At 42.6% G+C, this 25,721-nt stretch overlaps 1 protein-coding gene across 2 annotated transcripts in view; it reads left to right on the top strand.

The window, feature by feature from the left end:
• LOC124720203 (ankyrin-3-like) overlaps window positions 1–21,834 on the top strand; it is an 81,234-nt gene extending 59,400 nt beyond the window's left edge. For both annotated transcript variants that reach the window (XM_047245526.1, XM_047245527.1), the window contains 2 exons: window positions 8,769–8,918; window positions 21,259–21,834. In XM_047245526.1, coding sequence (XP_047101482.1) covers window positions 8,769–8,918; window positions 21,259–21,745 — 637 coding nt within the window. In that variant the 3' untranslated portion in view covers window positions 21,746–21,834. The remainder of the gene's footprint in view (window positions 1–8,768; window positions 8,919–21,258) is intronic.
• Window positions 21,835–25,721: the final 3,887 nt, after the last annotated feature.

Here is a 25,721-nt window from a genome sequence, read left to right as displayed (position 1 = left end):
CAAAATTTGTCTAGCTTGATGGGGGAAACCAGATGGCGCTATGGTTAGTCCGCTAGATGGCTCTGCCTTAGGTCAAACGGATATCAACTGCGTTTTTTAAAATAGGAACCCACATTTTTTATTACATATTCGTGTAGTACGTAAAGCAATATGAACATTTTAGTTTGGCCACTTTTCTCGCTTTGTAATAGATGGCGCTGTAATGGTCACAGACATATGGCTCACAATTTTAGACGAACAGTTCCCAACAGGTAGTATTTTAAATTAAAATACAGAACGTAAGTACGTTTAAACATTTTATTGCGGTTGCTCCAATGCGATACATATACGTTTGTGAACTTATCATTTCTGAAAACGTATGCTGTTACAGCATGATTACCTGTAAATACCACACTAATGCAATAAATGCTCAAAATGATTTCCGTCAACCTCAATGCATTTGACAATACGTGTAACGACATTCCTCTCAACAGCGAGTAGTTCGCCTTCCATAATGTTTGCACATGCATTGACAATGCGCTGACGCATGTTGTCAGGCGTTCTCGGTGGATCAAGATGGCAAATATCCATCAACTTTCCCCACAAAGAAATTCGGGGACGTCAGATCCGGTGAACGTGCGGGCCATGGTATGGTGCTTCGACGATCAATCCACCTGTCATGAAATATGCTATTCAATACCGCTTCAACCGAACGCGAGCTATGTGCCGGACATTCATAATGTTGGAAGTACATCGCCATTCTGTCATGCAGTGAAACATCTTGTAGTATCGTCCCGTAATTTCTCTTGTGCCCAATGGCAGAACTATACACGACGTTCAAAGTCGTCGCCATGCAATTCCTGGTGGACAGAAATATGGAACGGGTGCAATCGATGTTGATGTAGCATTCTCAACACCGACGTTTTTGAGATTCCCGATTCCCGCGCAATTGGCCTGCTACTGATTTGCGGATAAGCCGCGACAGCAGCTAAAACACCTACTTGGGCATCATCATTTGTTGCAGGTCGTGGTTGACGTTTCACATGTGGCTGAACACTTTCCTTAAATAACATAGGCTAACTATCCGGCGAACGATCCGGACACTTGGATAATTTCGTCCAGGATACCGAGCGGCATTCATAGCACACGCCCATTTGGCATTTTTATCACAATAGCCATATGTCAACAAGATATCGACCATTTCCACAATTCGTAAACGGTCCATTTTAACATGGGTAATGCATGACGAAGCAAATACCGTCCGCACTGGCGAAATGTTACGTGATACCACGTACTTGTACATTTGTGACTATTACAGCGCCGTCAATCACAAAACGAAAAAAGTGGTCCACCTAAAACATTGATATTTCTTCACATACTAGACTAATATATCATAAAAAATGTGGGTTCCTGTTTAACGGGCCAACCATAGCGCCATCTGGTTTTCCCAGTTCAAGCTAGACGAGTGTCTCTCTTTGTAGTGTTTTCGTTTGATGCTTATTTCGTGAGATATTTGGCCTGGTCACTATCAATGGACCACCCCGTATATCCCTATCTCATGTCTGTTGGTCATGCATTAAAACCACCAGATGTTCCTAAGCACCTCCACATTTGTGAATGTCCATTCACTGAGATAACAATGAATGGCTTGGACATGGATCTTTTCTTTATGTCTGATGGAGATTAATTTCAGCTGAGTTGTTACGTCAAGTAACAGAATCACAGGCCTTGGGTAGCAGAGAGTCAGCAGAACTTCCACGAAACACCTTTGCACGATCATAAGGTTGGATTTTGGTGTGCAATGCCTGCACACAGCATTACTGGTTTCACCTTCTTCAATCAGCTGCCAACATTTGGGAGCTATTTGTGGCAACATTAATGGAGGAGGGAAAGGCGATCAGATGTTCCAAGAAGATGGAGCAACTGGTCATACAGCAAGCCGAACCTTTGATCACAGATGCACAGTTTCATGATTCACAGTTGTTAGCCTAGGTCAGCCTGGTTGGGGCCCTAGCTGGCCATCTTTGTCACCTGATCCGTCAGTGTGTTATTACACTGCACGAGAGACCTCAAGAGCAGAGACCATCACAACAACCCTCACAGTCATCAAGAACTGCAGCAGAACACTCCAGATGAGACTGCAGCAGTTCAAGCATCCAACCTTCGATCCGCCTTCAGCAACCTACCGACCAGGGCCTAAAAGCATCAAGAGATGAGTGGTGCTCATTTTCAACAGCTGTTATAGTCATCTTAGTGCTGCATTTACTTTCCTCTGTTGTATTGCTTTGTACTATAGAACTCTAATCTCTGGCTGCTTTTATTTGATCCCACCTTCTAATAAATTGCGTGTGTATGTGCGTCCACCTTAGACTACTGTATATGGAAAGAGCAAAGCTATACAAGGCAGTAAGATAGTAACCTTTCTCTCTGAGTCAGAAAATATAATGCAGTACAAGTATTTGTATTAGTGTTAATTAGTTAATTAGTAACAACTGTCAGAGGTAACGTAGGTAACAGTAGTAGTTGTAGCTTCTAGAGGAAATTCATGGTGATGTAGTATTAATAGAGGCTTTCAATAGCTGTAAGAGTTATATTGTTTATTACTGCAATTACAGTATCAGTTCTCATTGTAGTGTTAATAGTAATATGTAAAATGAAATAGTAAAATTAGGCAAGATGATTTGAAATAACGAATGCCACTATGTAGAGCACCACATCGATATCCATATAAATGTTGGAGCATACTAGTAGACAGAAGTAAGGACAGTGAAAATCTTATATTTTACGCATACCATATTATAATGTTCAAAATAAGAAAGAAATAAGAGAAAAACAAGCTTGACATATTTGAGGTACATAGTAGTTTCCCGAGAGCACGGCAGAGGATGTCTTGAGGTGATATTGTGTACCAAAACCAGTAACCAGTAGGCTAAATGAAAACTGCTACTAAGGACTAAAACATAAACACTCATCAGCCAGAACATTATAATCACCTATGTAATACCTGATATGTCCACCTTAGCAATGGATAGCAGCAGTGACATATCATGGTCTGGAAGGGAATTGGCACCACACTGCCCACACAAGGCACTTAATTCCCAATAATTCCTCACCGGGAGAATGAGCTCTTATGCCACATTGAGGCACATCCCAGATGTGTTCGATCGCATTCCCATCTGGTGAGTTGTGGGACCAGCACATTAATTGAAACTCGCCACTCTGTTCCTCGAAATACTCCATCACCTCCATTCCTTGTGATATGGTGCATTACCTTGTTGAAAAACGCCACTGCTATCGTGAAACATGATCCTCATGAAGAGGAGTATGTGGCCTGAAACAAGTGTATATTACTTGTTGGCCATCATGGTGCCTTGAACAATCTCTACTGGACCTATGAATGTCAAGGTGAATTTCTCTAGAGCACAATGGAACCAGCGCCAGTTTGTCTCTGTCCCACAGCATAGGTGCCCAGGAGCTGCTAATGTGCCCATTTCAGTTATAGTTGCTGATGTCATGGTGTTAACATTGACAAATGAATGGGTTGTCAGCTGCAGGGGCACACTGTTAGGAGTCTTGAGGGCACTGTGTGTTCAGACACACTTGTAGCCTGCATCGTCTGTCGCGTTCTACCAGTCTGCAGAGCCTACAACATTCGAGATATGTAATGAGGGACGGCCACCCAACCCCATGACGTCTGGACATAGTTTCACCTTGGTTTCGCCACATGTCGAAGGCACTCACGATAGCGCTCCTCGAACACTCAACAAGTCGTGCATTCCGAAATGCTCGTGATGAGCGTTCAGGTCATCACAAAATTGCCTCCTTCCCCATCTACAGATGGACAGCACATTTGCTGATCCTACATCGACTGCGCATGCGTCTGACTAGCAGTCATTCCTCGTGAAGTGACGCTGCTATTGCCAGTACACGTTTAATCGATGATAGGCAGGTGATCATAATGTTCTGGCTAATGAGTCGGTCATTTATAAATTGCAATGATCGCTGTTCCACCCGAGAGGGTATTGAGAAAATCACATAAATAAATAAATATACTAATAAATGAATCTCTGAACCAAATTGCAGGGTAACACATTGCTGATAAAAGACCATTATTTGGTCTCAGATGGTAGGCATAGTTGTAAAGGGGTCACTGTGAGCCCAGTATGCAATATGGCATTCTTCCCTTGTCTTGACCAGACGTGATAGACTGTAACCTTGACAACGATAATGCCTGCCCTCGTGGTCATGTGCAACTCAACACTGCTACATTGTAACATCTAAATGCCCCAAAATCTTATTGCTGCACAATTAGACCAGCCACGCAACTGGAGATCAAGAGTGGAGCAGCTTCCAAATTATGTCAGCTGCAGATAACGCATGCGTAGAAAGTGTCTCTGTATCCTTCACAAGTATCACACAACGTCTGACACTGACACAGGCATTATATAAACGTGCTGTGGTGTCCGGTCTACCAGTCATGGAGAACTGAAACCCTGATCAGTTACACTGCAGCTGATGGCGTGTTTGTGTAAGAAGCCAGAATGACATCTCACCGCATTATGCATTCATTACCGCTTATCCGGTATGATTCAATTTATCTATTTCTTTCTATTCACCATGAGAGGGCAAAATTCACTTAAACATCTGAAAATTCGGTAACTGTCTTCTATCGTACCTCATTAAAACAGTGTACACAGACATGCAGGTCGACCCCAGTTTTCGGCGCGGCATTCGCCTCACCCAGTGGTGACCCCCGGTGCAGCCGCCAGGCTGTCTGCCGTTCACCCAGGGGGCGACGCGACGCCTGGGGCGGCTGGCCACTGAGGCTGTCGTCATCGTGGCCCCAGGGCGGAACTGGAGCCATTCCCCATATGCTATCGCGTCACGAGAGCGTTGCGTTCCCTGTGTTGTTTTGGGCCATCAATAATGTTCGGAAGCGACATCCCACAAACTAACAACCTTGCACAACATCATATCACTGGCTTAATTCATCCCCTTCTTGATTTATATCCCATTTCTTCGTGTTCTGGGTTTATTTTCGCATCATTATGACAGTCAACAGCGACGAAAGAGCCCAAAGAGATTTTTAGATACCTGTCTCCAGTTTCTTCCCCCTATAGTCCAATTCCTGTCTCCTAAGCGGAAGGATGTCAAAAATTTAAAAAAAAAATCGACTTTTCGAAAATGTGTCTGTTTTGTAGAGTACATCTTTCTGAATAGTTTGATGTATAAAACATATATATTTCAGTGATTTTAAGGCACTCTATTTGGTCCTACGTGTACCAGGATGAGGCGCCAGACCACAGACGTCTGCTGTCATACATACGTGTATTTCGCTGTGTAGAATTCGAATGTTTATATTTGCGTCAGAGATGGTCATACGTGTAACAAAGGACTATTGACACAGAAGATATGTCTTGATGGCGGCACTCTAACGCCAATGAAACCTTTAATGAATGTGCATGGAAAATATTGCCAAAAACCAATTTTTGTGTGGAAGAGATGCACTTGCTGTTGATGTTTATGATGCAGTTACATGTTTTAATGATGGTGTGCAAAGCCGGATATATATTTTAAAGAAAATTGGAACTAAGGGCAAAGTGAACTGCATCAAAGCTTTGTATGCGATAAACAGAGAGCGTGTAGTGAAAGCACGTAAATCGTTTTTGGAAGTGATAAATTCGGAAAGAGTGAATGATAAGAATGTGGAAAAGACGAAAACTGATTTACAAAATGGAAAAAAAAACTCTTTATGGTGCTGGACAGTTCTAAAAGATGCCAAATGCAGCCAGAAACTTTAATGGCCATTTTCTGCAAAACACAAATTTCTGTTCTCAGGTACATGTAACATCCAAAATAAATATCCCATTCCTTTTCCAACGTGGTATCATTAAAGACAAACTCCTTAATGCAAAACTCTAGAATTTTCCATCTCTATTAAAAACTGTGGTAATGTTTGAGATAATTAACTACAAAATTTGAGTTTTTTCTAAACATTAAGTTTAAAATGTAACAGGTCATTCATTTTCTTGAAAATTAAATAAATTCTAGAATTTCATACACCTTTATGTATGGATTGTATGCTGTGCAAAATTCATCGAAGAATCTCTCTTACTTATAAAGAAAAGTGTACCTATAGCAAAAAATGCAGCCAATAGTAAGTGAAAAAATTATAAAATTTCACATGTAAAAAAAATTATTTCGTTATGTTTTTGAACTTCCACTGCTATGATTGTGAATCCTGGTCATGCTGACAAAAATTCTCTGAATTTATTTGTAAAAATATAGACAGTAGAATTTAGTATCTTGTGGTGCCTCTTCTGCTCCAAGTCAGTCCGTTTGACGTCCAACCCCCTTAACATACGAGCTACAAACACCATCTCATGATGGTAGTACCACATTAAGTGCATTTAAGGGTTACTGTCATTCAAATTACTTTATGATTTACGTTGTTGTCTATTGAAATTATGTTGACCAATCGGTGTTGTAACCACAGTTATTGAACTTTGTACACATCTTATATTTATACTTTATTTTGTACCAAATAGTGTGTAATATGCTAGGCTACAGGTATGAGAAAATGAGGAGAAGTAAGATGTATGAATACCTGAATGCTTTCATTCATCTTACGTGGGCCACTACTGTCGTTGGCAGTGTGTGTTCTATTATCTGTGTGTGGACAGTACCTCAACAGTACTGTCTATGGTAATCTGCCCACTGGACTCGACGTGGAAACCCTTTTGGAAGCAGTGTTCCTTCTGTGCAGCACGCCAAGCGCTGGAGAGAGCAGGACCGGCCCCTCCTCGCAGCCGCACAGTGGCCACAGCGACGACGGCCAGAGGCCAGCCACAGCTGCGCCCCCCACCACTCCCCAGACGACTCCCCAGTCTCATGACGTCGCCATCTCTCTCCTGCAGTGAGTTCAGCCACTTAACGTGTAGACTGTCCACAATCACAGCGCGCCATGTTGGGCAGTTAGCCAAGTGATAAAGTCAAGAAATCGAATGACGCTATTTTACGTTTTTGACGAAGCAGAAGTTGTAGGTCTCGTATAAAGTTTTTCCTTTCATTAACTGTTACGTTCGATGAGGCAAAGATATAAGGGGATCTCTATACCATTCTACAAGTTTTTAGCATGACTTGTTTTCAGTTCCTGACACAGCTCACTTGTGTAAGTTAACACTGAAGACTAAAACATAAACACTCATCAGCCAGAACATTACAATCACCTATGTAACAGCTGATACGTCCACCTTTGGAATGGACAGCAGCAGTGACATGTCAGAGTCTGGAAGGGAATTGGCACCACACTGCCCACACAAGGCACCTAATTCCGAATAATTCCTGCCCGGGGAATGAGCTCTTACGACAAGTCGAGGCACAACCCAGAATTGTTTCATCGCATTCCCATTTGGTGAGTTGTGGGGCGAGCACATTACTTGAAACTCGCCACTCTGTTCCTCGAAATACTCCTTCACTTTCATTCCTTGTGATATGGCGCATTACCTTGTTGAAAAATGTCACTGCCATCTTGAAACATGATCCTCATGAAGGGGAGTATGTGGTCTGGAACCAGTGTACAATACTTGTTGGCCATCATGATGCCCTGCACAATCTGTACTGGACCTATGAATGTCAACGTGAATTTCCCTAGAGCACAATGGAACCAGCGCCAGTTTGTCTCTGTCGCACAGCATAGGTGCCCAGGAGCTGCTAATGGTCAAGTGCCCATTTCAGTCATAGTTACTGATGTCATGGTGTTATTCGAGATATGTAATGAGGGACGGCCAGCCAACCACATGACGTCTGGACATAGTTTCACCTTGGTTTCGCCACATGATGAAGGCACTCACCACAGCACTCCTCGAACACTCAACAAGCCATGCATTCCGAAATGCTCGTGATGAGCGTTCAGGTCATCACAGACTTCCCAATTCAGTCAGACATACAGCATACCTTCTCCGTATATAAGTAGACAGCACATTCACTGATTCTACATCGACTGTACATGCGTCTAACTAGCAGTCATTCCTCGTGAAGTGACGCTGCTATTGCCAGTATACGTTTAATCGATGATATTTCATACTCCTTTAAGTATGGATTGTATGCTGTGCAAAATTTAACGAGGAATCTCTCTTAATTATGAAGAAAAGTGTACCTATAGCAAAAAATGCAGCCAATAGTAACTGAAATAATTATGAAATTTCACATGTAAAAAAATTTATTTCGTTTTTTTTTTTAAACTTCCATTGCTATGAATTGTGAATCCTGGTCATGCTGACAAAATTCTATGAATTTATTTGTAAAAATATAGGCAGTAGAATTTAGTATCTTGTGGTGCCTCTTCTGCTCCAAGTCGGCCCGTTTTACGTCCAACCCCCCTTAACACACGAGCTACAAACACCATCCCATGACGGCAGTACCACAAGTGCATTGATGGGGTACTCTCTTTCAAATTTCTCTGTGATTATGCTGTTGTCTAATGAAACTATGTTGACCAATGGTTGTTGTAAGCACAATTGTTGAGCTTTGTACGAATCTTATATTTATACTTTATTTTGTACCAAATATTGTGTAATATGCTAGGCTACAGCTATGAGAAAATGAGGAGAAGGAAGATGTATGATTACCTGAATGCTGTCATTCATCTTACGTGGGCCACTACTGTCGTTGGCAGTGTGTGTTTTATTATCTGTGTGTGGACAGTACCTCAGCCATACAGTCTGTGGTAATCTGACCACTGGATTTGATGTGAAAACTATTTTTGAGGCAGTGTTCCTTCTGTGCAGCACGCCAAGCGCTGGAGAGAGCAGGACCGTCCCCTCCTCGCAGCCGCACAGTGGCCACAGCGACGACGGCCGGAGCCCAGCCACAGCTGTGCCTCCCACCTCTCCCCAGACGACTCCCCAGCCTGATGACGTCGCCATCTCTCTCCTGCGGTGAGTTGAGTCACTTTACGTGTAGCCTGCCCACAATCACAGACATGTTGGGCAGTTAGCCAAGTCATAAAGTCAAGAAATCGAATGTCGCTATTTTACGTTTTTGACGAAGCAGAAGTTGTAGGTCTCGTATAAAGTTTTTTCTTTCATTAATTGTGACGTTTGACGAGGCTAGGATATAAGGGGATCTATACACCCTTCTACAGGTTTGTTGCATGACTCGTTTTCAGCTCCTAACACAGCTGACTTGTGTAAGATAACCCTAAATATTTCCCCAAAAATAACGACTATGCTGGTGTGTTGGGAGCAATTTCAGTTTTCAGCGAAAACTCTGTCTAGTAATCTCGCAGAAATCCTTAAGATATTCTGGTAATACATTAAGCACACTAGTGGAAAGAAGCAGTCAATAACCTTCACTGTGTCATAACGATGGTGAAGTCATTGGTGACAGTGCCACTAAAGCAGAGTTATTATACATAGTTTTCCGAAACGCCTTGACCAAATAAGAAGAAATAATTATTCCTGAATTCCTATCAAGAATAACTTCAAAGTGAGAAACATGGAAGCAGATATCCTCGGTGTAGCATAGTAGCTTAAATCACTTAATAAAGGCAGGGCCTCCGATCCAGATTGTATGTCTGTCAGGTTCCTATCAGAATATGCTGTCACAAACGTTCCATGTTTAGCAATTACATACATCAGCTCGCTCACAGAAAGATCCGCACCTAAAGTCTGGAATATTGTTCTTTTCACACCAATACACAAAAAGGGAAATACGAGTAATCCGCTGAATTACACCCGACAACCCAAGATAAATTATTGTTGTTGAATAAGAGACAAGACATGGAAATTGAAAAATATTTCTGCATAAAAAGACTAATATAAAAAGAGGAGACAGCTTGCTTAAAAGCGACAGAGAAACATCAGCATGAGGAAATAAACTATTAAGAGCAGGAAATGAAACGTATTAAGACAATACTCGATAACTGAGTGAAAAGTTTGTTGAGAGTGAGTTAAGAAAACCAGCCTGGAGAGCAGATCGTGTGTAACATGGTAGTAATGTGAATAACAATGTACGGCGCGAAAAGAGCCAAGGCTTCCATTTTTCTTCGGCATCAGACGGCTGTGGTGACTAGTAAGAGGTCCTACATAAATATAGGCTTTGGAAGACTAAAGGCGAGAACAGCTTTAAACAAAAATAGTTTACAGTCATAAATACACAGATTTAAAAGAATCACAAAACCAAAAACTTGTTAATATAGAACAGTGAAACGTCGGGAATACATTTGCCAGGGTAACATATTTAACTGATTAACATTGCAGGATCGCAAGTTAATATAAGTGCGAGATAAGCCACTAGAAACGTGAAATGCTGGTGCACTGGCAAAAGGTCGAATGCAGGCATGCAAAAATGTATGGATTGTGTTGCTCAAGTATCAGATATCAGTATTTGAAATGGAGTTCGATGCCTGATGCAGCTGGTTGGTCAGTACAGGGACGGTTAATGCTGTTGGTGAATGATGCTGGAGTTACTGTATGATGATGTCCCATATCTGCTCGACTGGAAACAGACCTGATAACTGAGAATGCCAAGAGACTTATCAACACTCTATAGAGCATGTTGGGTTACAAGAGCGGTAAGTGAGCGAGCGTTATCCTGTTGAAAAACTCCCCCTGGAATGCTGTTCGTTAATGGCAGCAGAACGGGTCGAATCACCAGATTGAAACAGACAAGGTGTGTGGGATAACCATGAGAATGTTCCTGCTGTCATACGAAATCGCACCACAGACCATAACTCCAGGTGCAGGTCCAGTGTGTTAACACACAGAAAGGCTGGTTGTAGGCCCCCAACTGGCCTAATCAAAACATGGCCAATACCGGCAGCGAGGCTGGTGGTTTGGGATCAGTGAAACGCATGCTACAGGGCATCTGGTTCGGAGCTGTCTTTAAAGTAACCGATGTGTAATACTTCATTGTGTTACTTGGTGACACCTGCTGCTCAAACTGCTGCTGGAGATGTATTGCAATGCGCCAGAGTAATACGCAGAACACGATGGTATTCCCTCTCAGTAGTTCCACGTGGCGGTATAGAACCCAGTCTTCTTGCTACTTTACTCTGAAATATTTCTGCATCACGGAAGGAACAACCAGCATCTCGTAGCCCCATTACAGACTTCGTTTAATCCCTATGAGATGTTGATAAATGCGTCTTTGTCCTCTCAAAGACATTTTTGTTCTACATCAACTCACTGCGTCCAATTTCAAAATGTAAGTAACGCTCGAGCCCGTTACAGTGTATAATTAAAGCAGGATTCATTTGCTCCCTCACTGTGGTGCTACTAGCGCCACTCTTAAGCGACGTGACTGCCGCGAAAAGTCATCATCATTCAGATGTAGAAACACGCCTACCAACTTTCGTTTATGTCGCACTGCTTCTTCTTGGTGCTGCAATCCTTCATTGTACTTACGATTTCGAAAGTAAAAGACGTTGTTAACAATGATACCAAAATCTCAAAAAGTTCTTGAACGACTTACTTCAAATTTTAAACGATACTCTAATAAACGTTGGGATAGTGTTTGCTTTTATATACCAATGGCTTAGGAGTGCGTCATTGACTAGTGATCAAAATTTTTTGTGTCCTAGTTTTTAACACAGGCACTGCTTAACCTCTGAACAAAAATTAACAGCAGTGTCAGCAGAAGACGTCCAGCATAAGAAGTCGCCATTTTCCTGACAAAGGCTTTGTCAAATAGGGTGGAGGAACGACAGAGCTTCAGGGCATTCCCTTGCCCTTGGGGTGGGAAACTGACCTTAAAAGGGAGAAGAGTCAGTAATGATCAATGACGAGAGGATGCAGAAGGAAATGGAATCGAATAAATTAAAACCACATTACGTGTATCCATAGGACATACGTCGTTAACAGGGAAACTGTCTTGAAGAAATCTGCACTGAGAAAAGATTCCGGACAAGTTACCCTTTTGGATCTCTGGGAGTGGACTACCAATGTCGAAGTGACCATGAAAACGAGACGGAATAATTTACAAAGGGATAACCTTCTACGACTTGGAGCTTTGAATTCAGAGGTTTGATGGTAATTGGAAAGCTAGGGGGTCTAAATACGGAGGTGCAAAGGCCCCAGTCTAGATACGGTGGGGGTCATTGATGTGAAACAGAAGAAGGCTAAGGATTTGTCATAAGACACATTGGGGTAATATCAACAGTAATAGAAAATTGTGTCACGGGTGTAGGAATCGTTATGTATAAGAAGTAGGAGAGAGAGAGTGGGCTACTGGGAACAGCTCTATGCCAAATTTTTTTCTCACCAGATTCGAAATCAAACGAACGCCGACAACGATAGTCAGATACACATGGCAACGACACAAGCAAAAGGAGAAAAGAGAGAAAATATGGAACTGAAATGCAGTTGCAGGGGAAAGAAAAGAAGAAAGGGTCATGGGGTATACAGGCTTGGCATAGGGATGAGACAGGTGAAAATCTAATTGATTTCTGCAATCAAATTCAGATGATAATAATGAATACTCTGTTCAGCAATCATGTGAGGGAAAAAGAAACTTGGAAATGACCCAGAGACACTGGAAGATTCCAGCTGGATTACATCATAGTCAGACAGAGATTCCGAAATCAGATATTGGAATGTAAGGCGTTCCCAGATGTAAACATAGATTTAATAATTATGAAGAGCAGAGTGAGGTTTAAGAGAGCCGACCAGAAGAATCAGTGTAGAAGGATGTAGCATACTGCAGTACTGAGAAATGAAACTTAAAGTTTACCAACGATGTGGATATTGCGGTAAGGAATATCACAGTGGGCTGTTCAGTTGAAGAGGAGAGGACATCTCTAGAAAGTAAAATCACAGACGGTGGACAGACGAACACAGATAGGGAAGCTAACTTCGAAGAAATATTCAGTAATAAAATAAAATACAACTGATCGATGAAAGAAGAAAGTATAAAAATGTTCAGGGAAAGACAGGAAGACAGCTACATTGACTGAGGTGGCAAGAGTCGTGGGATACCTGCTGATATCATGTCAGACCTCCTTGTGCCCAGCCTACTGCGACAACTCGACGTGGCGGCGAACCAAGAAGTTGTTGGAAGTGCCCTGTACAAATAATATGCCATGCTGCCCCTATAGCCACCCACAACTGCTAAAGTGTTGCTGGTCCAGGATTTTGTACAGGAACTGACCTGTCGATTATATCCCACAAATGATCGATGAAATTCATATTGAACGATCCAGGTGGCCAAATCATTTACTCGAGTGGTCTACAATCTTCCCCAGGCGAGTGGTGAACAGTTTTGGCCCACTTACATGATGTCGTTATTCGAGAGCATGAAGTCCACAAATGGTTGAAAATGGTCTCCAAGTAGCTAAACATAACTGTCTGCATTCAATGATAGGCTCAGTTGTACCAGAGGACCCTGCCCATTCCATGTTAACAAAGCCCACGCCGTTATGGAGCCAACACCATTTTGCACAGTGCCTTGTTGGCAACTTGGGTCTGTAGCTTCGTGCGGTCATCGCCACACTCTAACACTACCATCAGCTCTCACCAACTCAGTCCGAGACTTACCTCACCAAGCCACGCTTTTTCACTCGTGTAGGATTCAACCAATATGGTCATGAGACCAGGAGCTGCAGGTGACAACATACTGTTAGTAAATGCTCTTGCATTGGTCATCTTTTGCCGCAGCCTACTGACGCCAAATTTAGCCGCACTTCCGAACAGATACGCTGGTAGTACATTCTACATTGATATCTGCGGTTATTTGACGCAGTGTTGCTTGTCTCTTGCACTGACCAACCTATGTACAAGCCGCTGCATTAGGTCGCTATCTGAAGGCTGTCAGCCACAGCATTGACCGTGGTGACAGGTAATGCCTGAAATTTTGTATTCTCGGCACACTCTTGACACTGAATTCCCTAACGATTTTCGAAATGTAATGTCTCATGCGTCTAGCTTCAACTACCTTTCGGTGTGAAAAATCTGTTAATTCTCGCTGTGTAGGCATATGGCCACAATCACGTCGGAAACTTTTTACATGAATCACCTGATTACATACGATAGCTCCGCCAATGCACTGCCCTTTCATATCTTGTGTACACGATACTACCGCAATCTTCGTATGTGCACATCACTTTTGCACAACTTGTCACCTCGATGTAAGTCATTTAGGAATAACATAAGTACCATGTTCTAGGTATCCAAGGCTAAATAACTGCAGAAAACTTAAGACAAAACTTTAAACAAACAGTCGTAAGAAGGACTGACACAGAATATAGAAAAGTCAAAACAATAATTACCATGAGAATTCCATTCCCAACGTCAGCAGAGAGAGCAGATAAATGGAAAGATTACATTGACAGCCTCTATGCAGGAGGAACTTTTCTGATGACATGGAAGAGGAAGCAATCTGTGTTGGCGTGGAAGATATAGAGGATGTACTGTTAGAGGCAATATTTAAAAGAACTCTGGTCGATTTGATAACAAATAAAGCTAAAAGGATACATAAAATTTAATCATGACTGCTGAGTTCATAGGGGAAAGTGGCACCCAATGACTATCCAAGTTAGAGTGTAGAATCAATGAGACTGGCAATGTACCGTCACACTTTCAGAACAAAATCATCACGTATTTCCAAAGGTAATAAGGGCAGATAATTGTGAAAACAACAGCACATTCGTCTTTGGAACTCATACATCCGAGCTGCTGATGAGAATGATATAAATACGAATGGAACAGAAAATTGAGAAACTGTCAGATGACGGTCAGTTTGTCTTTAGGAGAGGTAAAGGTGCCAGAGAGGCAGTTCGAAAGTTGTACTTGATAATGGAAGCAAGTCTGACGAAAAGTCAAAATACAGTCAAAAGTTTTTTTACCTAGATAAAGCGTTCGACAATATAAAATTCTGCAGAATCTTCCAAAGTCTTACATAAATATAAGTATGTTACAGGGAAAGACAGGTAGGTTACAATATGTACAAGAACCAAGAGGGAAGAATACGGGAAAATAAAGAACAAAGTGCTCAGATTAAAAGTGTGTAAGACAGGGTGCAGTCGTTTCCCCTACTATTCAATCTAATTATCGAAGAAGGTATGAAGGAAATATAATAAAGGTTGAAGTGTGGGATTCAGATTAACAGTGAAAGGATGTCAAAGAAAAAATTTGTTGATGACATTGCTGTTCTCAGAGAAAGTGAAGAATTACGGGATCTGTTGAATTGAATGGAGAGTCTGATGAGTAAGGAATATTAATTGAGAATGAACTACGGAAATAAATTACTAATGTGAAGTAGCAGATATTGGAATTTTTTACATTTAAATTGGTGGTCATGATGTAGACGATATTAAGGAATTCTGGAAGCAAAATAACCCCTGATACACAAAACAAGAAGGACATAAAAAGCATACTAGCAAAGGCAAAATTGGTACAACTAGCCAACATAATTCTGCTACTATGAAACAAAGGTCATAATTTGAGGAAGAAATTTATGAGAATCTATGTTTAGAGAACTACTTTGTATGATACTGAATCGTAGACAGTGGCAAAACACCATGACTGAGGAGACTACGAGTGTCTGCGATGTGGTGCTAGAGAAAAGTGTTGAAAATTAGGTGGACATGTTGGATATGGAAAGAGGGGATACTTTGCAGAATTAGTGACATGGGGAAAGACTGACAAGACGAGGGAGATATAAAAACTGAAGAGAAAGACAGATTGGCCTACATCCAGCAATTAATTGAGCATGTAGTGTGTAACTGCTATTTTGAGATGAAGGTTGGTGGAAGAGAGGAATTCATGGCAGGCCACATCAAACCAATTACATAACTACTGGCTAAAACAATTTCATTTGACAGATTAATAGAATTTATTTGTACTTAATTGTCTTCAGTTCACAAAGAAAGTTTTACATGTTATTCCTGAGGCTGCAACACACAGTTTGTAACATCAAAATGTAGGTGTTGCTGTCAAATGCAAATAACATGGCCCGTTTCTCAGTAGACATTCAGTTACATCGACAGTTTCTCGACACTCATTAGTGAACATTAATAAGGGATGTGTCAAAGTTTCATCCCTATGATGGCTTTGACTCTGCTGAGGAAACTTTCAGTAATGGATCTGAACTTCAGTGGAAAAATGAGAACCTATTCTTCCTCAACGTTGGACTCTTCAATCTGCAGCGAAGTCAGCTTGTAACTCATCCCAAAGCAGTTACATTGGATTCAGCTCGGAATTCATGGCAGAATAGTACATTCATGGAATGTTGCTGTCCACAAACTCTCACGTGACAGATAATGATTTATTACAAGGAGCACTGTCTTGCTAATACAAACAATGATACTGTATTGTATGCAGTACATAAAGCTGGAAAACGTGATTCATATGCTGTCGAATTTAGTGTTCTCTTAAGCTCAATAGGGGAATAATAACATAACCAGCCTCCTTTTATACTGGCGGATCGTCCTTTCATTACATTTGTTGGTCAGTCACACATTAGATAGAGGTGTTTAGATAGTTTTGATCCTATTGTGTAGCTTGCCCCCAATGTTATTCAATCTGTATATTGAGCAAGCGGTAAAGGAAACAAAAGAAATATTTGGAGTAAGAATTAAAAGAAATGCAAAGATTGACGTTTGCTGATGACATTGTAATTCTGTCAGGGACGGAAAAGAACCTACAAGAGCAGTTGAACAGAATGGACAGTGCCTTGAAAAGAGGATATAAGATGAACATCAACAAAAGCAAAACGAGGATAATGGAATATAGTCAAGCTAAATTAGGTGATGCTGAGGGAATTAGATTACGAAATGAAACACTTAAAGTAGTAAATGAGTTTTGCTATATGGGGAGCAAAATAACTAATGATGGTCGAAACATGTATGATATAAACTGTAGACTGGCAATCGCAAGGAAAGCGTTTCTGAAGAAGAGAAATCTGGTAACAGCGAGTATAGATTTAAGTGTCAGTAAGTCGTTTCTGACAGTGTTTGTATGCAGTGTAGCCATGAATGGAAGTGAACAGAAGGGAATAGAAGCTTTCGAAATGTGGTGCTACAGAATAATGCAGAGGATTAGGTGGGTATATAATATAACTGATGAGAAGGTACCGAACAGAATTGGGGAGAAGAGGAATTTGTGACACAACTTGAAGCAGGGATCGGTTGCTAGGACATGTTCTGAGGCATCAAGGGATAACAAATTTAGTACTGGAGGGCAGTGTGGAGGCTAAAAATCGTAATCAGAGACCAAGAAATGAATACACAAAACAGATTCAAAAGGATGTAGATTGCAGTAGGTACTGGGAGATGAAGAAGCTTGCACAGGATAGAGTAGCAGGGAGAGCTGCATCAAAGCTGTCTCTGGACTGAAGACTGCAAGAACCTCAACAGTGTATGTAAATGCTGTCAGGTCTTTAGTGTATTCACGCAGCCAAGATCCAGATTGCCTAGAAATTTGAATGGTATGAAAAGCGCATGAAATTCGATGTACACTGGTGTCCAAAATTAAAGCAACAAACAGAAATTTTGTGAGGTTGCCTTTATTTTGCCATAAAATAGTACAAACAGGTGATAGTGAAGTAGGAACAATGTTAAGAACGAATAACATAAACAACTACAATATGCATAAAGGTAGAAAAAAATGTTCTTCGTTTTTTCCAACTTAACAGATTTGCACACAATCCAACAACTGGATAATGTGCTCAGCATGGGCCATGACCACCTCTGGCTCATACAACCCTGACATCGACAGGGCAAGCTGTCTCATGTGGAGGCAATAACATCATTCCTCCTGCAGAGCTACTCTCAAGTCTTATGGAATTGTTGGTGGATGCTTGTGTGATGCAACCCATCTCACTACTACATATAGTTCATATACGTATTACAAACAGTTTACAATAAATTCACACATTATAGAATAATTTGTCCTCTATGAAATTTACAATATTACAATGCTAATTTATAAAATAAAATTCATGGATAACTATATACAGTATAATAAAAGTTTTTACAGTCTTTGTTTCACATGTCATTCTTCCAGAAGTCCACATATGCCCTCGCTACTTTGCTGCACGCCATCAGGTCTTGGGCCATGCACGCTCTTGGATGGTTTACTAACGGACATTGAAGCAGATGGTTCATCGCCTGGATTCCCACATGGACACAAAGCACTTTCACTAATTCCCCACTTGTACAGATTTCTGTTACATCTGTCCATTCCTGAATATAGCCTGTTCAGGGTTTTCCATCTCTCCCACCTAAGTTCCGCACCTGATGGCAGCACTTCCTCAGAATCGTGTGCATATTCTTGTTGTTCCTGCCACAGTCTTTTTCTAGAAGTTTTTGGTGAACCTGTGACCGGTTTGGTTGAGTGGAGAAAACTACTTCTTGACATAAGGCGTTTTGGTACCATTTGGTACCCATGGAGCAGATGATGTTGATTTTGAACCTGTTTTGCTCGTTCAATTCTGCTCTGTATTGAACATCGGACATTTGGCAGAGCAATTCCTGACAAGCAGTATAGGTGTTCTATTCTTGTTGGCTTAAGACATCCAGTAATATGTCTACACATCTGGTTCAGGACAGTGTCCAGCTTGCAAACTCAGCAGCAGAATAACAGAGTGCCATTGTGGTGGTGCATGATTAGGTCGACATCTGGATGTTGTTAGCTTGCCAAGTAAGTTATTCTGTGATTGGATTTCTGCCCTGCTCTTCTCAATGTGCCACTTGAATGACAGTGTCCTATCAAGAGTAACTCCCAGGTACACTGGGAGAGGGCAGTGTGTTAATCTTGTGCCATTCCACCAAACATTCAGTTCTTGTTTCGCCTGTCTGTTGTTAAGATGGAATAGGGAAGTCTGGGTCCTACTTGGATTGGGTTTCAACTGATTTTCATTGTAATACATGATGAGATTTTCCAGGTTCTCAGCTAGTATTTCCTCAATATCCTTGTAGTTTTATGCCTAGCTGCTATTGCCCTATCATCAGCATAAATGAAAGATCTTGACCAGGGACTAATAGGCTGGTCATTTGTATAATTATTGAATTACATGGGGGCAAGAAAACTGCCCTGGGGAAGCCCATCTTTTTGTAGTCTCCATCTGCTCTTGTTACCTTGGAACTCAACAAAATACCGTCTGTTGAACTGATTTGAGTACAGCAGTCAATTGAGGGCTTTTTGTTGTTTTTTGCACTTTTGCAATGAGATTTCTGTGGTTGATGGTATCATATGCTTCCATAAAATCTATAAACACCATCCCCATAATAAGTCTTTTCTCAAACCCATCTCCAATATAGTGGGTTAGGCTGAGAGCTTGACTGGTACAAGATTTGCCAGGCCGAAATCCTGCTTGCTCTTTTATTAGGGTGCCTTCAGTAAGCTCTTTGAATCTGCTTAGTATCAAACAGTTTGTGTTGTGCACAACAGAGAGATTGGCCGATAACTCTTAGGATCTTCTGGGTCCTTACCAGGCTTAAGAATTGCAGTTATTTTTGCCTGTCTCTAGATTTCAGGAATTCGTCCAGTTGCCCAACAGCAGTTCATAAACTCCAACAGCCACAATTTAGAGCGAACACCAAGACGTATAATCTGTTCATTTTCAATATCATCTACGCTTGTGGCCTTACCAGTCTTTAAACTTTTGATTGCTTCTTTCAATTCTGATATTGTAAATGTACGATCGAGTTTATCATTATTTTCGTCTTGGACAGCATTAAGTCTACTCGTATGCCCTTTCTTCAGTCTGTGTTTCGCTTTAGTGGTTTTCAGGAGTTGGGAGGCTATTTGGTCTGCTGTACCGCCAGCAAAGCCTGGTGTACCTGCAGGTATACCATCTAATTTTTGAGCAGTCTCTACGCTTTCCAACTACTGTGAGTCATGTTAATGCTTTCTACAGTGTGTTACCACTTCTGTCTTCTATTTTCAATCATTGTTGATATGACTTCTTCGCCCACCTCCATTTTTTATGGGAAGAATGTGTTGGCGTCATAAAGACCACAATACATTTCTTATTTCTCTTGTGTCTCTTCCCTGTAGCCTTGCATGTACGATTTTCTACGTCCTCTCGTGTACTCTGCCGTGCACAGTATTTTAAAGCTTTAACAAACTCACTGAAGTTTTCTGGTAGAGGTGTGTATCCCTGATATGCTCTATGGGATTCAAATTGGGAGATCGAGGTTACCATTCCAGGTGTGCAATATCTTCCATATCCAAGAAAACTTCAATCAGCTGATCTCTATGGGGCATACCTTTATCGTCCATCAATACGAAGTGGTAGGCCACAGTACCTCGCACCGACGGCATATGAGGTTCAAAATCTCGTCACGATACCTGACAGGAGCTAAGCCTTGCCAATTCACCCATACAATGTCATGTGTTCAGGTAGTCCACGTAATCGCTGAGGACACCATTAAAGAACCTCCCTGATATCAGTCTCTTTTGCACGATATTTGGGTCACGAAATCCTGTTCCACGTTCCCACCATATGAAAATCCGTCGAGAATCACTCTCCAGACCATTTTTGGACTCATGTGTGAAGATAACATTGGCCCACTGTTCGGCCATTCGGTGGGATGTTGACGACTTCACTCTACACATTTCTTTCTGTGAAGTGTCAGACGTACATAAACCACGGGCCCCTGACAATAAGTGGCACTCTGGTGAGATCTTCTGTATAACGTTTGCCTCGATACAACACATCCAGTGCATCCTCCGAGGTGAGGTGCCAGTTGCTGTGCAATAGTAAGGCAGTACCGTATGCCCTTTTAACCAAATAACGGTCCTCCCTTTCTCGTATCACACGTGGTCTGCCCTCGTCTTCGAGATACAGTTTCTGTCTCTACGAGCAGTCGCCACATCTGAGAAACAACAGTGCGATTCACATTAACCCATCGGGCCACATCAGGTTGTGACTGTCCTCCTCCCATTTCTCCTATGGCCCTCCACTGCGGAGAGCCTGGTATGCGTCTTCTCTGTACCATACGGCACCATCTGTGACTGTCTACAATGATTGCGGATGTGGGAGTACCCAGCAAACACTACCCCATTGCTAGCCGCGCTGACTTCGTCGTGGGCGTGGTTGTCCGTTGACTGGAATGCTAACTTGCGTGTAGAACACGGTTGTGCAGACATCTGTTGACAGTTTGCATGATTACATCGTAAATCGGACACAGGACGGAAAATCGCAGTTAGAAGCTTCAATGTGGGACACCAGTGCATTGCGGTAACCTTCATGACTTTTACGGACTCATCACAGTTCTGCTTCTGCCTCGGGCGCGTGTGTTTGGAGCAATTTGTAAGTATTCTCCTTTTGTTGCAGGGATCTTTCTGGAGAAGAGAAGGGCAAGATGCTGATTGCGGCAGCTAAGGAGGGGTCAGTGAGCAAGGTGCGAACGTTGCTGACAGTGGGGGCGGATGTGGAGGCGAAGGACGAGAACCAGCTGAACGCACTGCACTTTGCAGCAGCCAGGGGACACGTGGAGGTGGCGAGGCGTCTACTGGAGGATGGAGCTGATGTCAACGCCAGGGACCGCTGGCGGAATACGCCTCTGCATCAGGCTGCATGGAATGGCAATCCGGCTGTGGTGCGGCTGCTGGCGGCATCCTCTGCCGACTGCAACGCCAGGGATCACACTGGGAACACGCCACTGCACGATGCCGCACGGCGTGGCCACCCAGACACGGCGACTGCACTACTGGAGGCAGGGGCCGACAGAGAAGTGAGGAATGACGATGGGGATACGCCCCTGGACCTAGCCAAGCAGAACAACCACCAGCAGCTCATAGACATCCTAGGATCAAGCTAAATATAGTGCAAACGACTCTGGAGTAAAATAAAAAAAAGCCTTCTATGTGACCTTTGTTACTTATAAAATAAATAATACAGAAAAGCTTATCCCGCAGCCTTGGTTTGCACCCATATTTACATAGTACATACAACAACTCAAGCACCATTACACGAAGAGTGCTTATAGACTACTATAAGTTCAAAGAGGGACTCTCCTTTTACTGAAAATTCAAAACAAACTGAATAATACTCGATTACTAAGGAACACTAGTTTTCTACAATATTTTTTTACTGAAAAATACATTTTAGGTGCATGTTTGGTGCTATGTGGAACTTATATAAAACTTTTATATATTTCCTTGTATCCAGATTGCTGACACATAAGCTCTATACTTAAAATACATCTTCATTTGAGATCTTTCACTGAATTTACTTCTGTACCTAATGAGCTGACAGTCCAGCAACTTGAGTCGGCAGTTAAAAATTGGTGTTATTACCAGTACTTACAACACATTAGTTCCGATTCCAGACTGAATTTTGTTGCATCCTGTCTAGTTGTTGAGTATGGGGTGCCTATGAAATCTCCTTCTCGGATCGCTAGACAACAGTTCAAGCAAATCGTATTAGAGAGTTTTATTACGAAATGAATCAATGACAATACTTAACTCTGACAATAACACAGAAGTGCTGCAAACAAAGGGCGACATGCAAGAAAGAAATCTCTTCAGTATAAACAATTCCTAAGTCACTGGTCTTGATGTGACTAATGTCTGCTGTAGAAGTGGCCGCAACAAGTTGTGAGTGGCGCTCATGTTTTCTTCCGCTGAAGGCCGCAGCTGTCACGTTGTGGTCCTAGACAGAGGTCGCTCAGCGTGCTATTGGGTGACGTCTTCTCTACAGCCCTGTCTGCTCTATCATTCCCGATCAGCGTGCCGGTGCTCGACTTTACGCCATAACATTCCTCCCCCCAAAACGACGGACCGTCGTCGTATAAGGAGCGCGACAACGGCAGGGAAGGCAAGAGCGTGGATGCAACGGTGGACTGGAAACTGTGGTTGCAGCGGACGTCAGGCTTCCAGTTGTAGCCCGCCATCTGACCTGCACTCAGGTGCAAACGTCACCCGGAAAACGCACAGAAGGGCACGCATCCAACTCCTGAGACCCATAACCAGATGGAGAAGCCGCAAGCTGCTGCAGCGTTGGCGGGTCCAGCTCCTTGGGTAAGACGAGAGGAGGAGGCGACGCCTCCGTCTCCACGGGGTCGTCCTGTGGTGTCGTGACGACACTCTTTGACAGCTGTTGTGGCCACACGTCCTCGGGATCTGTGAATCTGGGCGAAGAGATACACAAGTATCACTGTGCACATTACAGTGGCGAATTTGATCCTGATGTCGGTACTGCAATCCGTCTGGGCCTGAAATGAGATTCACGCAAGCACCAAGTCGACGAACGATCTCGCCTCGCACCCACCGTCTGCGTCCATACTTCGACGCCGGATATTGAGGATGGCAGAGCTGGTGGAGCAGTGTCCGCCAGCGATGGTCCATCTTGTGGATGCGAACGATAGGAGGTGAGAAACCGTTGCTATAAGCGTATACCACAAGCAACCAAAAAGCTCCCACAAAATCTATGTGCACACGTTGCCATGGTGATTGCGACTTAGGCCAAGAAGAGAATTTTTATGGTGGAGCGGACCGAATTTCCCCAGATGCGTGACGCTGTTCTATTTGGCTGTCCATACCCTCCCAAGTACAGTCTCGACGCGCTGTTTCGTAATTATCCCCCAGTGTCAGCCCACTATCATTTTGAACAAGAATCACCCCTCGCTTTATAGCGAGGCTATGCCGACGTGCAAAGTATTGGCGCGCTACGGAGTTCTTAGTGCTATACTATGAGCGAGGCAAAATTGTGCGAATGTAGTTTAGCAGAATCTCGAAATCTGAATCAGCTTCCGTGACCTGTGCAATTTTCCTGTTGTTCAGAGGCAAAGGTTGAAGCAATTCAGAATCCTGACCATCGATGTGACAACAAAATGCTGCAGAAGCGTCAAAGTCTGTATCAGGGTCAATCGTAAGACATGAAAGTACGTCCGCATTACCATGTTGATCTGTCATATGATTTACAATCTCGTACTGATATTGAGACAACAACTGAGACCATCTTTGCAATTTTTGGCCAGTAGGTACAACGACTGCAAAGGCTTGTGATACGTTACTGAGTAGAATTTCATGCCATACAAATAGAGGTGGAATTTGGTGACACCATGCACAATAGCCGGTGCCCCTCTCTCTATTCGTGAATAATTACACTGAGCTTTGGAAAACACTTTTGATGCGAATGCAACAGGCCTGTCTTTATCACCAAATCTATGTGAAAGAACTGCACCGAGTCCATAAGAGGAAGCGTCAACTGGCAATACAGTTTATTTGTCAGGATCAAAGCCAACTAAGCATCGATCACTGAGCAACGCATCTTAAAGTTCTCGAAAAGCTACTTGGCACTTATCTGTTCAAACAAAGGGGACATTCTTGCGACGCAAGCGGTCGAATAGAGATCCAATTTCTGCAGCATTCGGTATTAACCGAGAATAATAGTTCATTTTCCCTAAAACTGACTGCAATTCTGTGACATGGCGAGGAACTGGCAGGTCTCGTATGACTAACAAATGCTACTGAAGAGGATGTAAACCTTGACTGTTTATGACATGACCAACATACTGTAACTCATATTTAAAAAGGAATCACACTTGTCCAGTCTACACTTTAGTCCTGCATCAGGTAACACACAAAGCACGCAAACTTGCAGTGAGTTCTTCAGGTGTACGACCTGCTACAACAATATCGTCTAAGTAGTTTGAACAGTTTGGCACTTGAGCAGTCAGCTCTTCCTAATAACATTGGAAAACATCATGTGTGGAAGCACTACCATTAGGCAAACGCAAATATTTAAATAAGCCCAAATGAGTATTCACTATACACAGTTTTCGAGATTATTCATCGAGCGTTATTTGAAGACGCGCATCACACAATTCAAATTAATTTTTGAAGAGTAGCGACCAGCGCCTAATCTATCAAAGAGATCCTCTGAGCGATGTAAGGAGTAAGTATGAATCACAGTTTGTGGGTTGACCATGCACTTGAAGTCGAAGCAGAGGCGAATGCGACCTGAAAGTTTGGAAGAAAAACCAATGGAAACAATAGCTCCGCTAGCTTGCAATTCTTTATTTCCAGCGGCTATTTCGTCCAGTAATGCAATAGGAACAGTTCTAGCCTGGTAAAATTTCGGTTCCATAGATATTCATAGTAGACCAATATGAGGAACAAAACTGTTAGTGTCATGCGGCTGCAAATGCATGCAGTGCACAACACCAATAAGGACTGCCGACTGCAGTGAACTGTGTGCATTAGCTGCCTCAGGACTGATTGAAAATGCAGGAGAAGCGACCATTAACAGCTGTCCATTGTAGTGGACGCTATGCGCCACGGGGTTAAAGCAAGTTAACACACCCTTCCAAAGAAAAGCCAACGCAAAATTACAGCGCCAGTAAAATAGAAAACGAAATCCTTGGTCTTCAGGGACTGAGTTCCTCTTAATACTCATCGCCAATGTTGTATCATGCCTAGATGCCCAATATATTGTGCCTGGGGAACCTCCTTCTCGGATCGCTAGACAGCAATTCAAGCAAATAGTATTAAAGTGTTTTATTGCTAAATGAACCAACGGCAATACTTAACTTTGACAATAACACAGATGTATTGCAAGGAAAGGGCGACACGCAAACAAAAAAATCTCTTCGGTATATACAATTCCTAAGTCGGTGGTCTTGAAGTGCCTAATCTTGACGCTGTGGCAGCGACCTGTCGGGACCTACCCTTAAGTTCTCTTCACCCAGATGCCGCTGCTGTCGCGTTGTCGTCTTAGAGAGGTGTCAGTCAGCGTTCTTCTGCACAGCCCTCCCTGCTCTCACGTTCCCGACTGGCGAGCCTGCACTTGAA

This window comes from Schistocerca piceifrons, chromosome 11, assembly GCF_021461385.2.
Source record: "Schistocerca piceifrons isolate TAMUIC-IGC-003096 chromosome 11, iqSchPice1.1, whole genome shotgun sequence".
Taxonomy (NCBI): domain Eukaryota; kingdom Metazoa; phylum Arthropoda; class Insecta; order Orthoptera; family Acrididae; genus Schistocerca; species Schistocerca piceifrons.
The sequence above is the reverse complement of the archived record's forward strand: the minus strand, read 5'-3'. Positions and strand labels throughout refer to the sequence as shown.